Source organism: Ostrea edulis, chromosome 5, assembly GCF_947568905.1.
Source record: "Ostrea edulis chromosome 5, xbOstEdul1.1, whole genome shotgun sequence".
Lineage (NCBI taxonomy): Eukaryota > Metazoa > Mollusca > Bivalvia > Ostreida > Ostreidae > Ostrea > Ostrea edulis.
Window position 1 is genome coordinate 86,629,021 of NC_079168.1, and position 26,454 is coordinate 86,655,474.

General features: G+C 34.3%; 1 protein-coding gene across 4 annotated transcripts in view; it reads left to right on the forward strand.

Moving 5' to 3' along the window:
• LOC125651891 (solute carrier family 12 member 3-like) overlaps positions 1 to 26,454 on the forward strand; it is a 66,253-nt gene that overhangs the window by 8,559 nt on the left and 31,240 nt on the right. For all 4 annotated transcript variants that reach the window (XM_056166615.1, XM_056166616.1, XM_056166617.1 and 1 more), the window contains exons 2-10: positions 5,311 to 5,433; positions 15,581 to 15,752; positions 16,543 to 16,682; positions 20,041 to 20,151; positions 20,979 to 21,090; positions 22,234 to 22,361; positions 23,075 to 23,380; positions 23,759 to 23,866; positions 26,269 to 26,392. In XM_056166615.1, the coding sequence (XP_056022590.1) occupies positions 5,311 to 5,433; positions 15,581 to 15,752; positions 16,543 to 16,682; positions 20,041 to 20,151; positions 20,979 to 21,090; positions 22,234 to 22,361; positions 23,075 to 23,380; positions 23,759 to 23,866; positions 26,269 to 26,392 (1,324 nt within the window). The remainder of the gene's footprint in view (positions 1 to 5,310; positions 5,434 to 15,580; positions 15,753 to 16,542; positions 16,683 to 20,040; positions 20,152 to 20,978; positions 21,091 to 22,233; positions 22,362 to 23,074; positions 23,381 to 23,758; positions 23,867 to 26,268; positions 26,393 to 26,454) is intronic.

Genomic DNA, 26,454 nt, shown 5'->3' on the forward strand with positions numbered 1-26,454 from the left:
CTGAAACAAATAACAGGGGGCTTTCTTTCAATATAAACTGTGATGACCTCGGGGGACATTTAGCATGATTTGGTTAGATATGTGTCATTGTTTTGGATCTTATGAAGATTGATTATTTTATTGTACGGTATTTGTTAATGAGAGCTTTAATTTAGTGAAAGTTGTATGTTACTTATGTGTAATGTATGTAGTCCTCTGAGACTCTGGATGAAAATGGTCAGGTAGCACACTATGCAGGCAGATTCATGTAAGAATCTTTGAAGGTATAGTGACATTTTCTGAATAGGAATTTAAAATTATACAATTGCCCATAATCATGACTCATGATGCTGAAAGACGATGGAGTTTAATTCTTTTAATAAAGCTGATGGAAATTATATAGGGCCTGGCTTGATATTCCCTTCCACTGAATGGATGACTGCATGAGGAATCCTGTAAAATTATATTTATCAAGTTTTTATGTATGCTAGTTCTTTGGATAAAACTTGGTTTCTTTATCATTAAAATTGTTATTGCAATTTCTTGAGGAGCAAGAATATTCAACTATCATATACTGGTAGATAGTAGTCCCTCTGAAACCAATAAACATCAAGGAGAAATACATGTATTAAATGGCACACAGCAAGTTTATCATAATACTAATTACTAATCATATCTCCAAGAAGTATGGCTTGAGGTATATTGAATTTACTTATACATGTACTATAAGCTTTAACACTGCTAATATATTTAAATTATTTAATATTACACAAAGCAGAACATCACAGTAATAAAATCCTGCTTGGCACCCTGTGACACTATGTAAGATTTTAATTCTGTTAACTTGGTCCTGCCAGCCCAGTGTCTACATCCCTAGACAGGAGGTTCTGAGATTCCCCCAGCACTAACTGAGTGTCTATTCCACTGTGCTGGTTAGACTAGGGTCTCGTGTATTGTGACCAGTGGAAGAAAAGATTGTGTCTGGGGTCCACTCTTGAGTTTGGGGTCGTGTGTCACATGATTTGATCGGTGAAAACATGACCAGGGTTGAGTCATCGTACAAGGCAGATTGAAGTGGAGGACCGTGTAAACCGGAGGATTTCCCATCGTCTGATTTATCATAGACATTTACTGAAGCTCCATTATGATTGGTTGGCTGTCCAGAAAACTGACAGGATTATCTAAAGATAAACATGATGCTAAAATTGCGGTAACCGTTTTGTAAGAAACGTTGACTTGACATTCTACAGATAAACATACTACATGTAACATTATATAAATATTGCATGTAATTGAGGGTAAGCATTGAAAATTTTCACCCTGAGAAAACAATCGTCAACCGAGGCGTAACTGTGTATTTGTTTTATCATACCGAATGTTATATATTAAACAACAAAGTAGAAAAACTTAATACGTTTGTTGACATTTGACCAATCACTGTCATGCGATGTTTTGTATATCAATGCAGGTATTTGCGTTTATTACAAACACTCAAATGATGTTGTCTAACAATCTATGATGAACCATTCGCGCATAAATTTGATACATGTGATAATTTTTATAATATCATCTGTTGTCAAGAAATGTTTCCCATTGCTAGATATGCTGTAACCCTGTGTGCACCATATTTCTGTTTTCAGAGGGTAAGAATATGTTTTTTCAAATGCTTCTTGACCAGTCAGATTTGAGTATTGTACATGAAAGTATAATAATATGGTTTGATATATTAGAAAATATTTTTCAAAAATACTGTTTGCATATCAGCACTTATGTTACAGAGCATTATAATTAATCTATGAATAACGAGAACAGAAATGATATAGTGCACTCTTGATATAGTACCAACACGTTACATGTACGCATGCATGGTTACATCAAATTTTTCCACAACTGAGAACTCCGCTATACATTTTAAACATGCTAAAATAAGTATCTTATTGTACTATTAAGTTTCTGACATGAACCTTAAATCTCGTTTTGATACCAATTACATTCACAGGCTCTCATTATAAAAGAGATAAGATTGATAATTCTTTTCTTGAAAATATACATAGTAATTTAATTAAGGGGTGAGATCAAAAGTTCTATGTCTGACAGAAAACTAAATTCACATAGTTTTCACCAAGACCCTCCTCCCCCCTTTAAAACTAGATATGATGAATGTTGAACCTAATTGATTAACAAGTAAAAACATATACGATTATAAATAACACTCTATACATACCATTTCTACTGTTTATTCACAAATGAAAGTGTATACATTAAAACTATTAAATGTTCATTAAGATGTAATATTATTATGTGGTTTTTAACAGTCACTTATCTTTTTTTCCTTTTCCAATAAAAGTGTAATCATGATGTCGATGACAGGAACTTGCGGGAGATTTTATCCCCCCTCACCCTAACTATTTAAATTTAGAGTTTTATCCGACATTGATCTTTTGATCTCACCCCTAACCTATAGGGAAATTACTGTTATAGGTTGCATCTTGTGCTACCTTCTTTTTTTAAATTGTAAATATATATTACTGTTCTATATATTTTGATGGAGTCTACTTATACTAGGATTTTAATGGCAATAGCAATATTACAGTCCCATGGGTAGAGTGCTTTATGATTTTATGCCCCAGTAATCGAAGATTTGGGGGACATGCCACATATAGTTTTTGGTCCGACTCTATCTGAAAAAAAAACCAACCTCTTTAACCGAAACAAAAACTTGAGTAATTGTATGACAGTATAAAAATTCCCCATGTGAACAAAAGTATTTCGATAAATTTTCCAATCTAAAAAGATCTGAAGGACTCTGTCTCAAAAACTGTAGTGACAGACTTGCACTGGGCTTAATAATAATATGTCATATGAGCTTTAAAGCCAGTAGAAATTTATGGTATGAACAAGTAATTCCTGCATGGATAAAAGTTATTGAACATTGCTGGAGGGGGGGGGGGATGTACAGACATAATTAAAGTTTCTACACAACTCCATCAGATCCAGGAAGCAATTTCCTTTATTCATATTACCTTAAACTCATAGGAATAAACTGTGATCATTTATATATGTCAACATGACTATCAAACCTTATATCAAAAAAACAGAATCACCTGCATTATATAAGATTTTGAAATGAAATAAAGAACATTAAGAGAAAGGATAAAAAGCCCATGTAATGACTGTAAATTAAAATTGAAAAAAAATTATTAACAGTTAAAGTAATTCCACCCTCCTGTGATGTCATCAGATTTTGCAAAATCGATGATTTATTCAGATTTATACAGGATAGGAACATAAATTTTGTTGGAGTTTTTTCCTATACTTATTGTAAAAAATCTTGTTAAAAATAAAATATTTCAAAAGTCTAAGTTATAGATGAATAATCAATGATACGTTTCAAAATATTGAATCCAAGGACAATAACTCTGTTTCTATTGGTTTCTTTGTCAAGTCTATTATGCGATGATTTCCTTTATTTTTTACACACATTTTGTATATTTTTGTGAAGATACAGTTTCATGAAATTGTTATGAATGCTACTATATCGTCATAACTAGTTTTTATGAGATTTTGATAACGCTGTTTAGGGAAAATTGCAATTTTCTAACAGTGATATATGATTCTGATTATGTACGTCTCACATCTTAAAAAGTGTGATGACCTAAGTATTTTATTGATAATTTGTTAGTTTTAACTCTAATGAATGGAAATAAATACACTTTCTAAACTTGTATCAGATAAAACTCCAAGTATGGAGTTACGTACCTTAAAGTGTATTGCCTTTAATCACATATTTATGGTTTAGAGATATTGAAGATTTGCAAACTCCCTTGAACATTAAAATAATCATAATAGAAGGCAAATATGATGTAGCAATTTCTTGAGCATTGAACAAGATGTACGTGTTTGTGAAACACTGATGCCCCGAATGACAGCAAAAGTAATTCTGGTACCAAAGCAATTTAAGACTTCAATGAGTTGTCATGAACATTAAGAAATACATCAATCTAATTAAAATCAGACTTCTTAGATCCGCGCTGTATACTCTGCGTAAGATTTAAGTCTGATTTTAATTTTACACATGTGAAATCTGAAACCCCTAGCACTAACCCTTTTTTTTCCTTTTTTAAATTAAGGTATTTATAAAGTTCATTAGTTACTAGACTCTCACTCTGTGTAACATTCATTCTGTAAATCCTCCTCCCCATTAGTTACTAGACTCTCACTCTGTGTAACATTCATTCTGTAAATCCTCCTCCCCATTAGTTACTAGACTCTCACTCTGTGTAACATTCATTCTGTAAATCCTCCTTTCCATCAGGAAGTCTAAACATCTCAGATTTATTTTTCTGTATTTTGACTATAGGTGAACACTTGAGAAATGTCTGTATCTTACTACATTGTTTCAAAATTGGGATTTGACTTTTTTTTCCAATTGGGAAGACCAGTATTTGCTTATTGAAGTTGGACTTTGAATTTCATTATGTGAATCGATTGATTTTATGAAATCTTTAAAAAGTCCATGGATATACCATATAGAATATAAAACTCTTTGAAATACAAATAAAATCGGAGTACAGGAATTTGTTGCCTATTAATCATGTTAATAACAGCATTTTATATTAATGACAATAAAGCCTTGAATATTTGTAATTGTCCTTTATCTTCACATTATGTAATCACCGTGAACTCAACTGATTTATGTCAATCCAACTGAGAAGAAAACAGTAAGTTAGATGTCAGAAAAGGCCACACCAGGTTTGTAAACACTGATTTACATTGTACAAAAACAGTTCCTTTAGGGTGCCATGTTACATATTGTGGCTGTTGCGAATCCTTTCTACTGCTTTATAACACAAAGCAGGCAGTGAGTGCAATGACACATTGAAGATAAGAACAATTGTCTTGTAGAAACTAATCAAGTCTGAAAAAGTGTGGTTTCTTCAACAAATATCTGGATGTTTTCACATTTAGTTCACATCTTAGGTTGTTGTACAGTATTGTAGGTATTCCAAAAAACACATTGTCAAGTTGATGCACCAAGTCTGGTGTACAAGATGTGTGCTTAAAAGGTCTATGATTAAAAATCGCTCACTTATTTTAATACAGTAAAACCTCTCTAGTCTGAATATTGTACAATCTGAAATATTGTGTAAATGGTTAACACATATTTCAGCACCAACTGTTGAATTCTATTGTAAAAATTTACTGTATAAACCCAGATGCTGTTTAATCCAAAAATTTCTTTTGGAAGGGGTGGTTATAATTTTGAAGCATGTCAAGATTAGATATTTAATTTCATTGTAATACTAATTTACATTTCATCTTTCTGTTTAGGAGGAGGAAAATATACGAGCCAAACAGAGAGAGCCACTCTTAGCCTCAGATGAGAATTTAGCAGATGAAAGTACTAACAAAGCTAACAGTGCTATCAAATTTGGATGGATCAAAGGAGTACTGGTAGGTACATGAAGGGGGGGGGGGGGGGGGGGGGGGTGATGGAGGGTGGATTCCACTTTCGATTGATCAAAAGTGTACTGATAGGTATAGAGTGAAATTTTATAGAGTCAAAGAAGTGCAGGGGTCTTTAGGATTAGAGATGTTTAAGGAGGATTCTATCATGGTTATAAATTACAAAGATGCAAGCAGCAGTCACTATTCTTTCGTTCATAAAAAATTGATGCGCATGTATCTCCTTTGCTCTTTGTGTTTTGCTAATACAACTATAAACTCGATAACAGATGATTCAATTTCATAATATTGAAAATTAATCATTATATGTTGCAGTGAGTGAAGAATGATTGTCATTCAATATAAATCAATCGTCTGCATTCCATGTATGTGTAGTTTTCTTGGACTGTGTGTTCAAAACATGATATGATCTCATTTTGCTAACTAAATACTTGAAATAATTTTCAAAAGAGATGTAGTAATGATACCCTACCATCTCACCTTTTTTGTCAGCAAAAAAACATGTAGGCCTAGTCCATTTCGGAAACTGCCATGTCACAAAGTGACCTATTAGTAATTCATAGCTGTATAGGTAAATGATCTGCTGTATATTTCTGAGCCGTATCAGTTCTTGTTCTCATGGTTGATGCAGGATAACTTTCATAGGTCTCAAAATGTTGTTTAAAATATAAAAGCCTTGGCTTTTATATTTCAAAACATTTCTTGGTCTTGGAGGTTATCATTGATTAGATTATCATTGATAAAGAGATTTTGTTGTTGGGGGAGGGGTAGGGGTGGAGATTTAGATCAAGTTTAGATGAATTATAGTAGTAACGCAATATATACTATGCTGTGGAAAGGGGACTATTAGGTTTGGTCTGGGTAAGTGCTATGAGTTATAGCATAGGTATTAGATTGGATATTTTGAGATATATATCCACAATGAGCCAACAGAAAAGCCTTCTTCATTTGTGAGATCTCTACTGTATAATGATTTAACTTTCATGATGGCCTAATTTTTATTGTGTTTGTGGTACAGACGTGCCCTCTGAACTCTAAATTCCCCACAGACAGGAAAAAAGAATCATCGAACCACAAAATGAAGATCCCACAAATATTCTGCATAGCTTTAGTATTTACCAGTGATGATCAGATGGGTTCCACTGTGGACGTCTGAGGCAGCTTAGATGGTAGAGCACCTGACTAGAGATTCTGAGTTCCAGCTTAGATGGTAGAACACCTGACTAGAGATTTTGAGTCCCAGCTTAGATGGTAGAACACCTGACTAGAAATTCTGAGTTCCAGGTTTGATGGTAGAGCACCTGACTAGAGATTCTGAGTCCAGGTTTGAATCCTGGTGTGGTCCGTTGGATTTTCTCCCTGTTACCAACCATATAAAAGAGAAGTGATTCTTACCTAACAGCTCATATAATACTCGTTTTAAAATCCCAGATACCATCTCCTGCTTTTGTATACCCATTTTACTCACATAAGGTTATCTTAATTTATATATATGAAAGTTATTTGAACAAAATAGTATTTAGTTGATTATTTCGTGATAATTGACGGCCTTTACTCAGCTTGGAAATTTATGGCTGATGTGTTGAAAGCATTCTTTATATCAAGCAATGCTTGAAACTAACGTAAGTTCGCAACTTGTGAAAGTCACAGCTAACAATTGTTTACCTATCAGTCGGAATCTGCACTTTTGGACTGATAGATATATTTCAAAATTTAAAAGAAAAAATTTTCTCTGTGAAATGTTTGAAATGATTTTATGTGGCGAAACATAAAAGGCGTTGATCACCCATCAAAAAACTCGTCAAAACGGAAAGATTCCGATGAAAGCAAGAAAGAATGTGACAGGGTTTATGAAAAGGAGAAATGGTCAAGACGTTTTCAGGGTAAATGGTATCTTCGCTAGCCAAGGGTGACACTCCATGATGTTTCTCTTTTCTTTCTTTAAAGAGAAACACAGTGAAGCGTCTCCCTTGGCTAGCGAAGATAGTTAAATGGTTGGAAATGGTTGTGTCATCCTCATCATACAACAGTGAATTTGAAAAGTAATCTTTAATTAAAACAACAGATGTCTTTAATTGTTTCAATTTTTTTAAATTTTACCTCAAGTATCAGATTTAAGTGGCAGACTGATTAATTTCTCTGCAAACTGATAGAAAATGTTGTCTATCAGTCCGGCATGCCAGCAGACTGAAAAGTTATAGTTTCGAGCCCTGATGATTGGACCCATTGTGAAGAGAATAAGAGAGTTACTAGAAAGATTTGTTAATTTGTGTGGCTAAATTGTATCACTACAAAGAACATTTGTACATATTTCACAGTCTGAGAATTTAACAGCTAGTAGACTGATAGACTGCTGCTATGCCAAATGAAGTCGGCATGTGCAAATAAGATATCCCGAATTGTCTATGCCAAATTCTAAGAAACAATGGAATAATCATGACCATTTTTGTGACCTTGATTTTCCTTCCGTTAATTTTAAAGTATATGCGACTTAATTAAGTGTCTAAGCAGTTTGAAGATTATGACTAGTGCTATAGACAAATTGTTCATCGTATGATTTGTATGTCTTTAAATGTCGATACTTTTTAAAAAAAAATCTGCGTAGGTGAATTTTATTGGGATCGATTTTGAAATTAAAATTTTCCTCAACAATATAACTAGAGTTGTTCTTTTTTCTTTATTTCCCAAATATTAAAATATTGTAAGAATGTCAAAACAAAATAATATACATCCGACTTAGCAAAATAATTTTAAGGTGAAGGTCAACAAGGAATAATCTTCCAAGTTACATCCGCAACGAAAATTCTTTCGAACTTTTCAAGAAAAATTTAAAAACTTACTTCTTCAGACTTGCTTATCACGATTTTATGTAAGCCATTTCCAGTGACATGCAGTATTAATATTCTTTTTATGAAACCTTTTTGTATGTATTTTCTGTAGTTTAATCACGATTTTGTGTAAGCCAGTGCTAGAATTCATATTCTTTTAATGAAACGAATATTATAATTACTGTTGTTGGTGGGTTTTTTTTTTACACTGTTTTAGATATGTTCAATTTTTAATTGTAGTTTATTGTTGTTTTAATGTAAAGCGCTTAGAGTAGTTTTTTTATTATATAATGCACTATATAAATACTGTAAATAATAATAATAATAATAACAAGCGCTGTGTAAATGATTCCGCAGTTAAAGTATTTTCAAGGCGCAAAGCCTGGCATTAAACAAAAGGTGTCGAAGAAAAGAATCAGAACAAGAAAAATGCAAGCTATATGAAAAAGAAAACATGAATTTAAGCCAGACTGGCAGAATGGACGAGTATGGTTGAAGTACTTTTGAGGGGAGAGAAATGTGGTGCGTTCCCTGCAAGGAGTTTTGGTCCAGGTCTATGCCATTTTAAATGCCATAGGTCTATGCCGCATCAAAAATCCGTAGACCTACTGTCTATGCCATTTAAAAAGTTAAATTCTCAGACTGATTTTATCTTGTAATTCTAATAAAAAGTACACATTATAGACAGATTTTGACTTACTGCATAATTATCTTTAAAATGAATAAATATTTATCATGTTTATATATATATATCTCACTATGATTGGATAATTTACCTCATAGAATTCAAACTAAATTAACTAATTTTGTAAATTTTGGAAGTTAATCTGCCCAGAACAAATCCATGGCAAAGAAATTAAAATACGGAGGAAATGCAGGTGTACATATTTCATCGTTAGAGATTCCTCAGATCAGTCACTAATGACTGTAGCCCAGTTCTGGGAATTCGCATTTAGCACTAATATTTTTTGTTTGTTTAAGAGGCTTCAATATTACAATGAGGAAAAAACAAGCAATATTACAATCAGGAAAAAGCGATCACAGCTGTAACAATTAACATTCTTTTTCTGATGCTCTTGTAGTTCAAGACTGAAGCATTCCAAAACTTGTACTCAATAATCTTATCTCCTAAGGTCAAAGTCATTTCAAGTAAAAGCACTAATTTCCTGTGGTGACACAATAAGCTGTACAGGGGACCTTGGGTCTCTGTATGTACATGACAAGGCAAAACCTTGCAATTTGTTTGGGTCAAACAGGTCCTTTGCATATTGATTGTATGAGGTTTCTCCCACCTAATAAGGACATAATATTCATTGATTAGACAAGAAATCAGTATGTGCTGAGTCAGGATTTCTCTGAATGGCCATCTCCCAAAGCTTTGATGAACAGAGCCTTTAGAAGAGAAAGGCCCATGTTAAATTTGTTAAATGAACACCTTGAGATGTCCCAGGCCAGGAAATAAAATAATGGAAAGCAATCAAGTAGGCTGTAAATGCGGAATATGGCAAATAAGAAAAAGAAATTGATTAGCTAGCTCAATGGTACCTTAGGCAAAGCTGTCTGATATTAGTAAGGAAACGTTATAAAGGAAACTTCGTTAGACATAGATTTATGCTTGTGTGCACTAGAGATTAATTGCCATTTACATTCAGACATGTATAATCTGCCCATTTTTCATTATGCAACTTTGCATGTTAAGGCAGCTAATATAGAAAGAATATGCATATTAAACATTGATAAGAAGCTTTTGTTCATTATATGTATTCAGTTAATTTTCTTAAGACCATGATGTATAAACCCAGCATGACTCTGTTGATTCTGCTTTAATTTACTAAACGTCAGGTATTTCAATTTCAATGAAACTTCTTGACTCAATGATAGGTTAAAAAAAGTCAATGTTGTTTTAGAGTATTAGTAATCAATTGTCACTCTAATTCAAATGACTGCATGGCTCAGACCTATAAGATCTGCCCTTAAGATAGCATTAATTAGAACAGAAGGAAGTACTTACTGGAAATCACTCAGTAAATGTGACCACATTTCTTTATTTTTCACTGCAGTTGGAAAGATGCTTGTCCATGCAGGTCCTCAGAGATGACCTTAAAAATGGATGTCCCGTGTCACAGTAGGTGTGGCACACTAAAGAACTCCCCTTACAGAAATTACATATACTTGCAGTATACTTAAAATATACTTCCAAGCATATGAAAAGTATATCTTTTACTATACTTGAAGTATACTTCAAGTATTTTGATTTTATATGCAAATTAGTTTGCCAAGTATACTTTATACAAGTATATAGATGAAGTATACTCCAGTTATATTTTGCTTATACTTCATGTATATAGGCCTCATTGCTTAATGGCTGTAAGTACTGGGTATTAAGCCCTTCACTGGTATTGGTGATGTCTCCATATGAGTGAAAAATTCTCTTGAGAAACATTAAACAAATCCATGAAAAATATCCTCTTATTAAAACGATTTATGAATTCAGTGTGATCTAATGTGCATTTGTGGTATTCCTTTCCATACAAAGTTCTTTAGGGTGAGAGAGAAGGGGGGGGGGGGGTCAAAATCCTTAATTGGTTTGAAGCAGACAGTAGCTCATCTTCTCAAATCCAGGGTGTCTCAGCCTCAAACCCACTGATGTGCTCCACTTAAATGAGGTGTGGAGTGGATCATGCAGAAACCGGGCTTTACTTGGAAAGATGGCAATAGGTTAGAAAGGAAGACTAGTTCATTATTTTTGCAATAATGTTCACAGCATCATGATAGCTAGGTTTATTTGGGAAACACGAACCTGTGTCTCATTCAATATTTCTCCACTTCTTCAATTTCAATTGAGCCCCCTTTTACTTTGTCCCATTTTCAAAAATGAAATTTATTTCTTAAATAACCGAAGAACTCTCATTTTGTTTCTAAGTCACCACATCGATCAACAAGTTGTATGGCTAGTGGTTATATAGTTTCAATGTATTCTAAAGTGGCCTGCATGCAAATAAACATTTCAAAAACTTTACTAGGATATAAACTAGAAAGCTCTTTGACTTTGAATTTCACAGGTTCAATCACATGACCACCCCATTTTATATCCTAGTGAAGTGTATAAAATGGTTATTTATTTCTTAATTAAAAGCGTCATTGCCAATTATGTCCAATTTTTTAGTTATTCCAAATTTAGATTACATTGTCATTCCATATTTTGAATTTAAATTACAAGATTTAGGAACTATTAGCTAAAGTGAGTGTGCTCAAGTAAAGGACAGACAATCATATTGATTAATGTAGTACTTAGCATTTTTGAAATAGCAAGAGATTTTACACACTCTTTGAATTCAAAGAAAGTTTGAGAGTATTCATTTAAATATTTTCTTTAATATGGGGTGGATGGATGGGTCCTTAACTTGAAATATTTTGTACCATTTGCCATAATTATGAAGAACAAAACTATATGCATTGTTATAAAGAGAATGAATTCATTTCCCAAAATTGTGAAGTTCATAACCCTCGAGCCAGACGTGGTCATGCTCTTAAGTGCCAGGGGCCTATAAAGGATATATAGTGAAATGTATTTACAAAATATCCTCTTCATAACCTCTGTGCACTGTGAAGAAAATATATTGTGTACATGGTAATATAAAACCATACAACTATTTACTAAAGTTGTAACATTACCTGGGAGAGGGATTTGAGTTTTGGGGCGGGGCCGAAACGGATTTGTAGTGAAAATGCATTTTGTCTTTTCAAATCCTCCTTTACTTCTGAGTATTGTGAATGACTACTGTGTGTATATTTCCTTTACTTCTGAGTATTGTGAATGACTACTGTGTGTATATTTATGAAGAGCAAGCAATGCTTTACCAAAATTTTCCTGCTAGCATCCAGTGTGTGTGTAAAATCCAAAACCTATTCAATCAGTTGCAATCATACATGCACAACATTTCATAAGTGAAAATGATTAAATGATCATGTTCAAACCAAATAAACTTCATAACAATCAATCGTATAAAACTAGAAGTGGCAAATTTCCAATTATTCTTGGATAATTTTCACTAATATCAGTAATTGCACACTTTTCATTTGAACAAACCAATATTAACTTTCTGCTAAGTGAGATACATCAAAATGTATTTATACATCAGTAATGTTCTATTTATTGATTAACTATTGTTCTAGACGAATAAGACGATCATATACTGGAGATTTGTTTATTATCTAACACGTACTGCATGCACTGCAGATATGATGCAGACAAATTGACAATACGTGCATGATCTCGATCGGCTGTATATCCAACACAATTCAGCCTTAGATAAGTTAATAGGGTTAAACATCTCATTAAAACTACACAGGTAATCACTTTGATCAGACAGCATTTTATATGTTTTCTTTACATTTTACGCTTTGAGAAAGTTGTCAGAGACTGACCTTCAGATCACATTTCCTATTAATGAAGCATTTTTCAATGACTTCTTCTAGTAAACCAGACTGCCTGGATCTGGAGCACAATTTCCAAATCAATGATGCAAAATAATGTGTAAAAATTTTGTTACAACCCCTTTCCTTTATATTGTCGGAATGAAGCATTTGGATATACCAAGGCCCCACTATTCATGATACAAATTATTATTGCCCTAATCCAAGGTCACTATCTTGAGGTCAATCAATTTATTGTCTGATGTTTATCTTCTATGTAGGTGAGTATTATATGTAGAAGATCCTAAATAGATCATGATAGATTGGTAATTAAGTCTTCCAAACGACTTCTTATTATTCTTCTGTTTCTTATTTCTCTGCTTCTTTCTCGTGCCTATATGCCCACACCATTGTCCGTAACCTGTTGATAAAAATATCAGGTACTCAAAGATATGATAGGTTAATGTAGCTAATTGTGCAGAAATGTTTTTGTTTTCGGAATAAAGGGGGTTAGGGTAGAATTGGGGGTGGGGTTTAACATAGAACTCAATGGGGAGAAATTCACTCTAAATTTCAACAGATATGACTTGACAAATATGATAGAGTCCCGGGGTATTCAGAAGCAAGAAGAGAATAACGGGACCAACAATCTAGTATTAAGGTCAAAGGACTCCAGTGACCTTGACCTTTGACCATGAACATAAAAACTGGTATGACTTTAGAACTGATGTGGGATCTTCAGAAATGATAAGAGGATGATAGTAACTATACACTAGTATCATTGAGATCTTAAACATAAAACTGGTACTGTATTAAGTGGTTATTTACACTATAGAGGTTAAATACATGTTTTTTTCCATGACCAACAGTGAAAAATACACGGTAACTGAATATGATATATACATGTATTATATTAAATATTTATAACTTTAGATGTGGTGGAAAATTAAGCACATAATTAGAGTAAATTTCCACTTTTACAGTATTACTTCATAACCATGCAGGTCGGATAGAGACATGGGATCTTAAGAAATGATAAGAGGATACAAACTAGTATCAAGGTCAAATGAATTTGACCTTTGAAATTGATCATAAAAATTTGTATTACTTTAGAACCAAGCGTTAGACATAAAGAGAAATGATAAAAGGATGTTGTGACCTACAAACTAGTATTTTCAGTGACCTAGACATTTTACCATGATTATTATCAGATAAAAGACCAATAGAGGCATGGAACCTGGAGATGTAATAAAAGGATGTTGCGAACTACAAACTAGTATCAAGGTCAAGTGAATCTAGTGACCTTGACCTCCTTTATAAAGATAAAAATGTAAATAAACATGTTAAACGATTGACAGGCATGCTCTACACAGTGTATTCTAATGTCTTCCATTGGCATGGCTTTTGTGCAAGGGAGTCAATGTGGGAGGAATACAGTACTTTGTTTGGGAGACTTTATATCAGCAGATTATAATCATATCTTGTCTGTACTCATTTTGTGTAGTCTAGCGTACATATTATACATGTACCATAAGAGGTTTAGTACACACAGTGAACTCTGTGTCATGCATCTTAGTTTCAGAATTTTAAACTTATAACCAATTTATCTAATGCAAATTTGTTTAAAAAAGAATTTATAATCTCTCATTTATAATTTTGGGAAAAGCTGATAGCTTTTGATATGGTGGCTAAGCAGATCTCTCCTGTCTTATTAAGGTCTTGGGATAAGGGATGATGACAGATAGAGATACACTTCATTCAGACAAGATCAAGCTGTATAGAATTATTTGAACTTGATCAGTGAAGAAAATAATTCCTTCTGTCTATGAAAAACGGCCACCAGTAATGTATATTAGGTGTTTTGTTTTGTGGCTGTTCATTGCTACTTTTCATGTGGTTACTTAGCCATCCAATTAACAAACACTGGGTTCTTGGTACATGTTGGTTCAATGTTCTGTCGTGTTAAATCGAGAGATCTGGTGTTGTGCGGCCGTAGACAGGAAACTTGAAAGGAGGATTTGCTATCGATGTTATGTATTAATTGATATGTAAAAACGATGACAAATATCAGCTTATGGGGATCAAGAACTTCAATCATGTATTTGATTGAGAATATTACTAGTAAAGATGCTTGAACTATGTGATATACATGCACCAATTAAAATGGTATTGACCATTAGACTTGTATATTTTACTGATTAAATATAAAGAATTTTGTGTTGAAAGATTGAATGTTAAACTGACCGTGACAATCTGGAATATTGTAACATTAAAAACTTTCAGTGCATAAATGCTGCATCAGGTCATCATAACAAGATATTAATGTTGTGAGATCAAACATTTTACATCTTTTTATCAAGGAATATTGGGAAAAATCACATTTCCACTCAGGGTCTTTTTAAAAATTTATCTGAATTTTGAACCTGTTTTCTGGAATGATCTCATTTAGGAGGTGATAGTAGAAGCTAGCTTGACATTGTGTATATATAAAGTTCTAGGACTGAGTATCGCTTGCAGATCATGGTATGAAGATGCAATATGATGCATGTACCACGATACAGTTTTCATGACTAATAATTCTCAGTTTTCTGTTGTTTATTTTGTAGTGGTGGTACATTTAGTTTGATTTCCAACACAACAAGACACTGTATTCTAAAACATAAACATAAACTGTATAAAAGAAAATTACTGGAGGAATAAGGGTTAAAAACAGTTTTAAACTTATGCCAAACCAAGAATCATTCCAAATTAATAACAAATATAATTTACAACTTTTCACGATATTGTACTGATGATATATAATCATATCATACAGACTTGTGGTCAATATATTGCTGTATTCTACCTCTGATAATTTCTGACCATTAACGAAATTATTCTGGATTTTCTAGGTGCGATGTCTGCTGAATATATGGGGAGTGATGCTGTTTATGCGCATGTCCTGGGTGGTAGGACAAGCTGGCATTGGTCTGTCCACCGTTATCGTCCTCCTTGCAACAGTTGTCACAGTCATTACCTCAATATCAATGACAGCAATCTGTACAAATGGGGAGGTTAAGGGAGGTAAGTCATCTGATGACAAGATTAAGTAAAGAAAATGCATGGCGTATGCAAGTAAGCTTACATGCTGCACATGTTACAGGTGCTTGATGTTACAAAAGAAATCCACCTGTATTGCGAGTCTACTGGTACTATTGCTTTAAAAAGTCTTTAGTCTGAAAGACGGTTAGAAGTTCATAATAATAGATTAGACTCGGGTATAGCCATTTCCTGATTGGTCATCATATTAAGAGATATTGATGTTGAAATTGTGGTATTTAAATTTGAAATCAGATGTGCTTGAAAATGTGTAGGTGCAGTTGTACTGGTAAGTAGAAAATTTACCAATTTTTAGAAGTATATCTATCATCTTGTTTCATTGAATTTATCCATTAAGGGGTTCTTGCATGTTTCTCAGGTGATCATAAAGGCCCATTGGTCTTTTGTTTTGTAAAATCAATCACATGTGGCAAATGTGGACAATCATACAAAGGAATGTTGTCTATGGGAAGTGAATTATTGATTATATAGTTAGATCATCAGGTATTTGTATTCTGATAGAAAGGGAAGTCATGAAGGGAGAGAACCCACTTTCCACTGCATCGGTACATGTGCACAATTCACATAAGTCATGCATTTAGAATTCAATTTCTCCTTGCATGTCATGTGAATAATAGAAAAAAAGAAACAATCTTTATACATTTTAAATTGTTTACAGGTGTTAGATAATCTGCAGAAAAGTACTGACATTCAAATGGATGTATTTATATAAAAGATGTTGATGAGATTTTGAAATGACCTATTTATTTTTTAGGGGGAGCCTATTATATGATATCACGGAGTCTTGGTCCAGAGTTTGGTGGTGCTATTGGTCTCATATTTTCTGTTGCAAATGCTGTGGCAGTGGCTATGTATGTTGTCGGCTTCTCAGAGACAGTACGAGACATACTCAAGGTAATTATGTCACAATCTGCAACATACACTGTCACAAGACAATCCGATAAACACTCAAAACAATTCTGTATCAACACACATGCTGTCATGAGACAATCCGATACACACTCAAAACAATTCTGTATCAACACACACACTGTCACGACACAGTCCGATACACACGCAAAACAATTCTGTATCAACACACACACTATCACGAGACAATCTGATACACACTCAAAACAATTCTGTATCAACACACACGCTGTCACGACACAGTCTGAGACACACTCAAAACAATTCTGTATCAACACGCACACTATCACGAGACAATCCGATACACACTCAAAACAATTCTGTATCAACACACACGCTGTCACGAGACAATCCGATACACACTCAAAACAATTCTGTATCAACACACACGCTGTCACGAGACAATCCGATACACACTCAAAACAATTCTGTATCAACACACACGCTGTCACGAGACAATCCGATACACACTCAAAACAATTCTGTATCAACACACACACTGTCACGACACAGTCTGAGACACACTCAAAACAATTCTGTATCAACACACACGCTGTCACGAGACAATCCGATACACACTCAAAACAATTCTGTATCAACACACACGCTGTCACGAGACAATCCGATACACACTCAAAACAATTCTGTATCAACACACACACTGTCACGACACAGTCTGAGACACACTCAAAACAATTCTGTATCAACACACACACTGTCACGACACAGTCTGAGACACACTCAAAACAATTCTGTATCAACACACACACTGTCACGACACAGTCTGAGACACACTAACGATCTAGTTTGTCAAAACAACATATCATTGGGTCAAATGCTGTATGATGTATTTTATGCTGATTGTCAGATCATTCTTGGCACACTGATTTTGACTACGGATAACTCCATTTACCTGATCAAGCTATAGGGCTCACGGCGGATGTGATCAGTCGACAGGGGATGATTACTCCTCCTAGGCACCTGATCCAATCTGACTAAAGTACAGACTATATTATTATATATAATAATATAGATCTGTACTTTAGTCAGATTGCACCTGATCCCACCTTTGGTATATCCAGGGGTCTGTGTTTGCCCAACTCCTTATTTTGTATTGCTTATAGGAGTTATGAGATTGATCACTGTTATCTTCGCCTTTCATAGTAATTTTTTATCACGAGACAGTCTGATTCATACTCGGAATAATTCTCTGCCATAGACACTTTCAGTTGTAATTTTCATTCGAAATAATTATGTGGAAATTCTTTATAGATTTAGAAAATAAAATAGACATACATGTATGCAATGGGCTATGCATAAATATGCGGTCATGCATAATGTGCATGTTATGCATCAAAAGGTTTGGAATACACTGGTTCAAGCTTGAGAAATTCCAAAACTGAGACTCTTTTATGTATAATACAGTGTCAATTTATTTTTGGACTTTTTCTTGCATTATAGTGCACACTGATTTTTTGTTGTAGTTATAAGATTTGACAGGAGCATGATAATTCTGACAGCTAATGTGTTGGACTGTAAACAAAATCTGTCAGGATATGCTATAAATCTGTCTAGAGGGAGGACTCAAGTTGAGTATTTCCATTTTTATGCATAGATAGGAACCATGATATCATATTAGTTACCCTACCGTTATATATTCACTTAAAGCATTATGGCTTCCTATTATGGTTCTTTAGTTCTCTTCTCAGCAGTAATATTCTGTGTATTAAAATTTCTGTAATGGTGTTGTGATAGAATGAATCAATAGGCTATCTTTCAGATGTGTAAAGAAATCTGAAGACAGTGGGAATTACGTATTCTAAAAATCACCCTGTAACTTGTGCTGTAGAATTCTGAAAATTTAATGGCAATCTTCTCTCTGTTGCAGTGATTAGATGTTGACATTGAATAGTGGATTTTTCCATTTTATAGAATAAGGTATATGAAAATGTTGAGAGAATAGGTTTCTGGAAGAACAAGTCCCAATCAATGCAATGGTTTGAGTGCAATACTCCATCACGAACTGTGCTTTTAATCTTGGTTTGATTAGAGGCAAGTGAAAGTTTGTGAAACCAATGAAGACCAGATATATGTTGATGTCTCTTTAAGGTTGTACTATAAAACAGATATATGTTGATGTCTCTTTAAGGTTGTACTATAAAACAGATATATGTTGATGTCTCTTTAAGGTTTTACTATAAAACGAGTTTGATGGTTTGTGTGGGTTAGCAAAATTTAGTTGTACTTTCATGATTAAATAATGCAGAACAAGAAGGATCATCTGGGAAATCTGAACAGAAATCTACAAGAATCTTTAAAATTTAAATTAATTGTCTTCCTTGATCAGAGCAACAAGGATAGAAAGTTTGCAATGTGAAAGCAGTTCCAAGTGTCAAAAATTCATATAGTAGCTGTAATGAATTAGTGTATGTCCATAGTATAGGTGGTTTTTATCTATATTCATTCAAAGGTGAGCATGGTGGCCTGTAGAACTTTTTTTCTCTCATTAAGCCAGACAGATAATAGTCCATGTTAGTAAAAAGAACTTCGTGTTACAAGATGTATATCCACACCCCCAGGGAATTGTTGCTATAAGTTAAACACACTAAACCACAATAGCTTTTTAAAATAATTAATATAATTAAAATAATTAATGTAAGACTCAATTCATCAGTATAGTGTTATAGGTTTGTAGGGATTTAATTGAAGTACATATACTGCTAGTCATCAATGATGGAAAGTTTGGATCAGTAGGTAGCTTAATTGCATTATAATGTGGTGATGAAGTGAACACTATTCATCCCTGTAGGTTACATTTGATGTGGGAACACTTTGTTGTATTGTAAGTTTCACCTGTTTATAAAGAGAGAGGCAATCATCCCTGTTTAGTTACCATGTTAAGAACCTCTTAAGACCAGACAAATCTCAATGATGATCAAAGCTCTGAAGCATCACTAAAATCTACAAATGAAGACGGACATTTTTCATGTTAGAATATTTAAAACTATTGATTAAGTTAATGGTTATGCTGTTTGAATCATTAAAACCATGGTTTCTACAACAATTCTGTTAATATATACAGGCATTACTCAACCACAAAGAAACCACGTTTACACTGCATGAGTTTGAATTTTCATAATTTTTTAAAATGCTGTTTTTATTAGTGCTAATTGTAATTATGTCAGTATGATGGGGGGAATTGAAACAGCTCCTCATTTTTTCCTTTTGTTTTGTGTCTGGAGTGTGAATCAGACATATCCTGATTTAAATTATAGGGAGTTAGGTGTATTTATCATTTGCTTGTTTATTAGATTTAAAGTTTCTATGGGGATTTACATTTCAGGCTAATGATGCATTGATGGTAGATGAAGTTAATGACATTCGCATTATTGGTGTCCTGACAGTCACGTTGCTATTAGCAATTGCCATTATAGGGATGGAGTGGGAAGCCAGGGTAGGTAACTCTGTCAAAGGATGATCACTCAAAAAAACTGGGGGGTTTTCCTATTATTTGGGAATGGTACCCCACAATTGGGGGAAAATGGCATCAAAACACAACAAATTGGGAATTTTTTTTTCATATTATCAAATGGTATTTATTTTAGAATTGACATTAAATGAGTCACATAAGAATAAGTAAGTATTTATCATTTACAGTTTTACAAATGAGTGCCATTTTATTGACCTTTACTTTCTATTTAAGAGGATTGATTGAATGTTGTTTAACTTCCCACACGAGATTATTTCACTCATATGGAGACGTCACCACTGCCGATAAAGGGATGCAAATTTTAGGCCTATGCTCGGCGCTTTTGGCCTTTGAGCAGGGAGGGATCTTTATCGTGCCACACCTGTTGCGACACGGGACCTCAGTTTTTGCGGTCTCATCTGAAGGACCACCCCATTTAGTCACCTTCTACGATAAGTAAGGGGTAATGAAGACCTATTCTAACTCGGATCCCCATGGGATTGTTTAAGAGGAAGTGAAGAAATTAGTTAACTTGTACGATGTTTCATACAAAGTGAAGTACGAGCCTTAAAATTACAATTACATAGCAGTGTGGTACTGGTGTATTTAAGCCTCAAAATTAGGAAATATCAAGAGTATTTGGCATTGGGAATGGTACTGTTTATCACTACCAGTGATATAAGAGGAAAAAAGCTGCAAAGTGTTAAAACATGTGTTTTATCAATAATTAGCCCTTGTGTTGTGACAAAATTATTTTCCTTGCAGTCAATGCCAGGTTTTAGGGCTCAGTTTTTATTCTGATTCTATTGTAGGCTCAAGTCGTTCTCCTAGGTGCTTTATTGATAGCAATAATAAATTTTGTCATTGGAACCTTTATTCCTCCAAGCGATGAGAAAATGCTGAATGGAGTTGTTGGATATCAAGGTAAAGTAATGAGAAAGTGCTGAATGGAGTTGTTGGATATCAAGGTAAAGTGATGAGAAAGTGCTGAATGGAGTTGTTGGATATCAAGGTAAAGTGATGAGAAAGTGCTGAATGGAGTCATGGGATATCAAGGTAAAGTGATGAGAAAGTGCTGAATGGAGTCATGGGATATCAAGGTAAAGTGATGAGAAAGTGCTGAATGGAGTTGTTGGATATCAAGGTAAAGTAATGAGAAAGTGCTGAATGGAGTTGTTGGATATCAAGGTAAAGTGATGAGAAAGTGCTGAATGGAGTCATGGGATATCAAGGTAAAGTGATGAGAAAGTGCTGAATGGAGTCATGGGATATCAAGGTAAAGTGATGAGAAAGTGCTGAATGGAGTCATGGGATATCAAGGTAAAGTGATGAGAAAGTGCTGAATGGAGTTGTTGGATATCAAGGTAAAGTGATGAGAAAGTGCTGAATGGAGTCATGGGATATCAAGGTAAGATAAAGTGATGAGAAAGTGCTGAATGGAGTTGTTGGATATCAAGGTAAGATAAAGTGATGAGAAAGTGCTGAATGGAGTTGTGGGACATCAAAGTAAAGTGATGTGGACAGGAAACAGAAACAAGGTGATATAAAGTGTGATAATCTTAGTCAAATACAGGTACATTTGTACATGTACCAAGATAAGAAAAGTACACTAGTTGTTGTGTTTGAATTTTGTTGCAACTGTTGATTGATGGTCTGTTTAAGTACATGTGATACCCCCCAAAAAGAAAAAAGATGCATGGATTGATATAAATTTTTTGGCTTAGTTTGGTTGCAGTTTAATTACAAATATAAAATTCCTAAAACAATAAGGGATTATTAAATTTTGTAGTATGTTCAGAAGTTGAAATATTTTACCCTTCCATATATAACTACATGTATATACAAATTTTCTCCACTGTTTTGGACTTGATTGAGAAATCACGGGAAAAAATTACATTCCATACGGTAAATTGTATTCATTTTACCTATAAAAACATAAATTTGGATTTCATTTTCATCATTTTTGGAAAAAAATTGTAACAAGTGTTGTTAAGTGGCTTTAATGAAAAAAGATTGTATTCTCTCTAATTTGGATAAATCCATAGTTGACTTTATTTTCTATTGCAGGGACTGTCTTTGTGGATAATTTTGGTCCCAAATACACAGAGGGAGAGAACTTTTTTTCTGTATTTGCTATTTTTTTCCCTGCTGCAACAGGGATTCTAGCAGGTGCAAACATCTCAGGAGATCTCAAAGTATGAAACTAGTCCATCTTTTATTAAAACCACAGATTAACAATGATCATACACTGTAAACCAACTTTTATTCGCAAGGTTCACGAGTATCTGGTCATTGGGAATATTTCTTACTGTTAAACAGTCTTTTAATGTCTTCTGCATTTGTTCAAGTTTATCTTGGTCGCAAAAATTTGTTTCTGCAAACCAGTTTATCTCCGGTAAATCGTGAAATAAAGTCCTTGTAAATAAATGTTGGTTTACAATAGTAATTGTTTATTATGCATGTAAGTCTCAATAGTTCATACTTTCATGTACTGATATTAAACTAAGCAAAATGATTTATGTAATCAATATGTGAGAAAAATTTTCAATAAGGAATTGTGTTTAATGGTTGTACCGTTAGTAACTACAATGTATAGGGAGAGTGCTATTACAGTTAAACACGCTGATCACGAACCCTCATTTAGCGAATTCATGCTCATTGCAAAGTGATATTTATTCCCATATGAATGGAAATTAATGAAAAATATATTGGATATATTGAAGTTTAGTGATAATGAACTATTTTTCGCTGGCCTTGGAGGTTTGCTATAACCGTGTTTTACAAAATATACAGTAGGCATAGCCCAATTCCTTCAATTTGAATGAATAGATATGTTGTTGTTTTTTTTTAAAACTATAATGTATCATTCAAATGTGCATGGTGAGAGTAAATTTTCCTCCATCTTCAGAATGCACAAAGAGACATTCCACAGGGGACGTTCCTCGCCATCATCATCTCCTCCATTACTTACATAGTCTGCGCCTGGCTACTGGGATCCTGCATTCTGCGTGAGGCGTCAGGATATGTACCAGTGGCAGTCCTGGCATCTAATGCGACTCAGAATATGACTCTCGAATTTGTGAGCGTTACGCAGGGTTTAGTCAACTCAACCATCTTAAACCCTAATGCCGGGGTCAGTATAATGAGTCTTGCACAGAACTGTAGCCTTGGGAAGGGTGGAGTCTGTACCCGGGGACTACTCTATGACTTCCAGGTAAGAACTGTCAATGAGGTGATGAAATCTTCAGCTCCAATTTAGAATTACATAAGGAAAAGTGCCACATATGATCCTCATATGAAGTGAATTTCATATGAGGATCATATGCAAGTCATATGTGTATCATATCAAACTCACTTCATAGGAGAATCATATGTGGCAAACATGCCTGTGTATGTATTCTAGAAAACAAGGCAATAGTCTTGATCCTTTGCTTAGTCATGTTAGATACATAGTATTTCACATACTGATGCAGAACATAGAAACATCATTTCTTATATTAATTTGTAATGAAGCTAGTGCTTCAGTAGTTTGCTTGTTTGAATTGTCATGTTCACGATATCCAGGAATTAGTTACATGCGTTCTGTTTTCAGGCTATGGAGCTGGTGTCGGGCTGGGGTCCTCTGCTCACAGTAGGGATCTTTTCAGCCACCTTGTCCTCTGCCCTTGCTAGCTTAGTGTCTGCCCCCAAAGTCTTCCAAGTAAGATTGCATGAAATCCTGCATAATCACACAGACTAAATGATAATGGAATACAACGTGTCATCGATATTATGAAATTCTTTTCATGAACATTAAGAAATGTACAATGTACTTCTTGTTTACATTATTATCATATATGGTATAGTTATGGCATCCATTAATAAAGATATAAATTTTTGATATAAAAGGTTTTCAATTTGAAGCAAACTGCATGAATACATGTATGTATACAATCACTGGACATGAGTATTCGTCACTGATGTCAAAATATTTTAGTTGTTGAAAATTTGTCACTGTTATTTTTGTATTGTGCTATTTATAGAAAACTTGTCGGGCTTGGGAATTTCGCATAAAAATATGTTGCAATATTCCTATGAGATCAGTATTTACAATTGTCTGCTGTCATTAGAATTTCATAAATAAAGCTCGGAAACATGCTCCCTCGCAAATCAGAGGAAATTCCAGTTGCGGTAAGAAAGAAAGTAATAGAAGCTTATCAAACTCAGAAAAATAAAGCAGAACTTGGGAGTTTATTGTGTTTACTTAGGGCAAATATTGTCAGTATTATTAAAGAAATTGGAATCTCATGGAAATGTAGAAAATAGACCTCGATCTGGACTGTAGTAATTAGGGCTATATGGACCGTGGATATCGGCCTGGATAGCTCAGTGGTTAGAGCACCTGACTAGTTCCCAGTCCAGCCAAAGATTTTCTCCTCTCTCCTATATATACTACATTTGGTGCCGTTGACCACCCCTGATCTTGCAGGTGAAGGTCCTGTCCAGGGCTCAAAATTAACATATACCTGTCAGTCTGTGACTGGTTAAAAGTCTGGTGGACTGACTGACATTTGTTTTAGTCAGTCTGATGGGACTGGTTAATTTTCTAAAGCATCATTTTGGAAAATATACTTATGAAATTTTATACACAGATTTGGCATGCTTCAATCTGTAGATATCAGACGAATCTATTTGTAGATATAAATCCCACATTTCAGTGTTACAATATTGTCTGAGGCATATTGAGTTAAATTTCATTTTGATAACATTAACGAAATATGTTTAATAATTTCCGGAAAACTCTGTTGGACTGGTAAATTTTTCTACGGACTGGTTGAAATTATACCCCATCAGTCCGGCTGGACTGGTGACAAAAAAAGTTAGTTCAAGCCCTGCTGTCAGGGGCGAAAAGAATCTGGGTTATGTGTCTTCTTCGAGGGCGAAGACTGTTTAAGGAGGGAGGAATGTAGTAATTAGGGCTATACGGACCGTGGATATTGGCCTGGATAGCTCAGTGGTTAGAGCACCTGACTAGTAATGCAGGGGTCCTGGGTTCAATTCCCGGTCCAGCCAAAGATTTTCTCCTCTCTCCTATATACTACAGGACGAAAGCCGAAGTTCACTGTGTGCGATGAAGTGCAACTTTCGAGGATATTGAAAAATAACAGAAGAGGGACATTGGATTATATTACCAATGAAATTAATGAAACAAAGGAATGTAGTTTTTGTTCCAAGACTGTTAGAAGAAAATTATTTCAAATGGGTTACAATAGACGGGTATAGAAAAAGAAGATGGTCGTCAGAGTGTGTAACAGAAAAAAGCATGTTTCTCGGTGTAAGGAAAGAAAAAACTGGACAGTTGATAATCAGTGGAAAAACTGGATATATAGTGATGAGTGTCAGGTAGAAATTGGTCGCAATAACCGCATGTACATCTGGGGAAAGTCCAACAAAGTTGACAGCCCCCATCTTGTGTTCATGCCATCGAAGAGCAAACTGTCTGTGATGATATTGGGATGTATTTGCTGTGTAGGTGTAGGGATATTTACCAGTGTTAACGGTAATATCTCTCTAAAATGTATCGAAACATTAGAAAAGAGTTTATGGCCCGCTTTTGTGACAGACATTTTCCACATGGAAATTATGTTTTTCAAGATGACCATAGATCACGATTACTCAGTACCTATATGGAAGAAAATTAAATAAACACTACATCATGGCCAGCTTTGTTCCCCGATTTCAATACCATTGAAAATATTTGGTTACGATTTAAAGGACACTTGCAGTCCATCAAAAACTCCATCAATTCACGAGATCGGCTGATCACAGAAGTTACAGGTAAATTATATCCGTCAGTTGTATGCTACAATTCCAACACGGTTACAAGAATTTATTAGAATGAAAGGTCATCTCACTAGATATTAAGTTAAAACAAACAATATTAACATCAGGAGAGTGGTTTTTATTGTGTAGTTAATGTAAACAAACTGCCACCATTTTGACATCAGCAACGAATACTTGTGTCCAGTGAATGTATATTTAAAAAAGTGAATGATATGTGCATATTTTGATTTTTTGAACTAGTGAATTGTTATAAATGAATCTTTAAAAATTGTTTTCCAGGCTGTCTGTAAAGATAGAATTTTCCCGAAGATCCACGTGTTTGCCAAAGGTTATGGTGCTAGTGAAAACCCTCGGAGAGCTTACATCCTTGCATACTTTATTGGTGTTGCATTTATATGTATAGGTATAGATTTTTTCACAAAATTTCAAAAGACAGCCGATTTATGAATAATGTCGTATTTCATC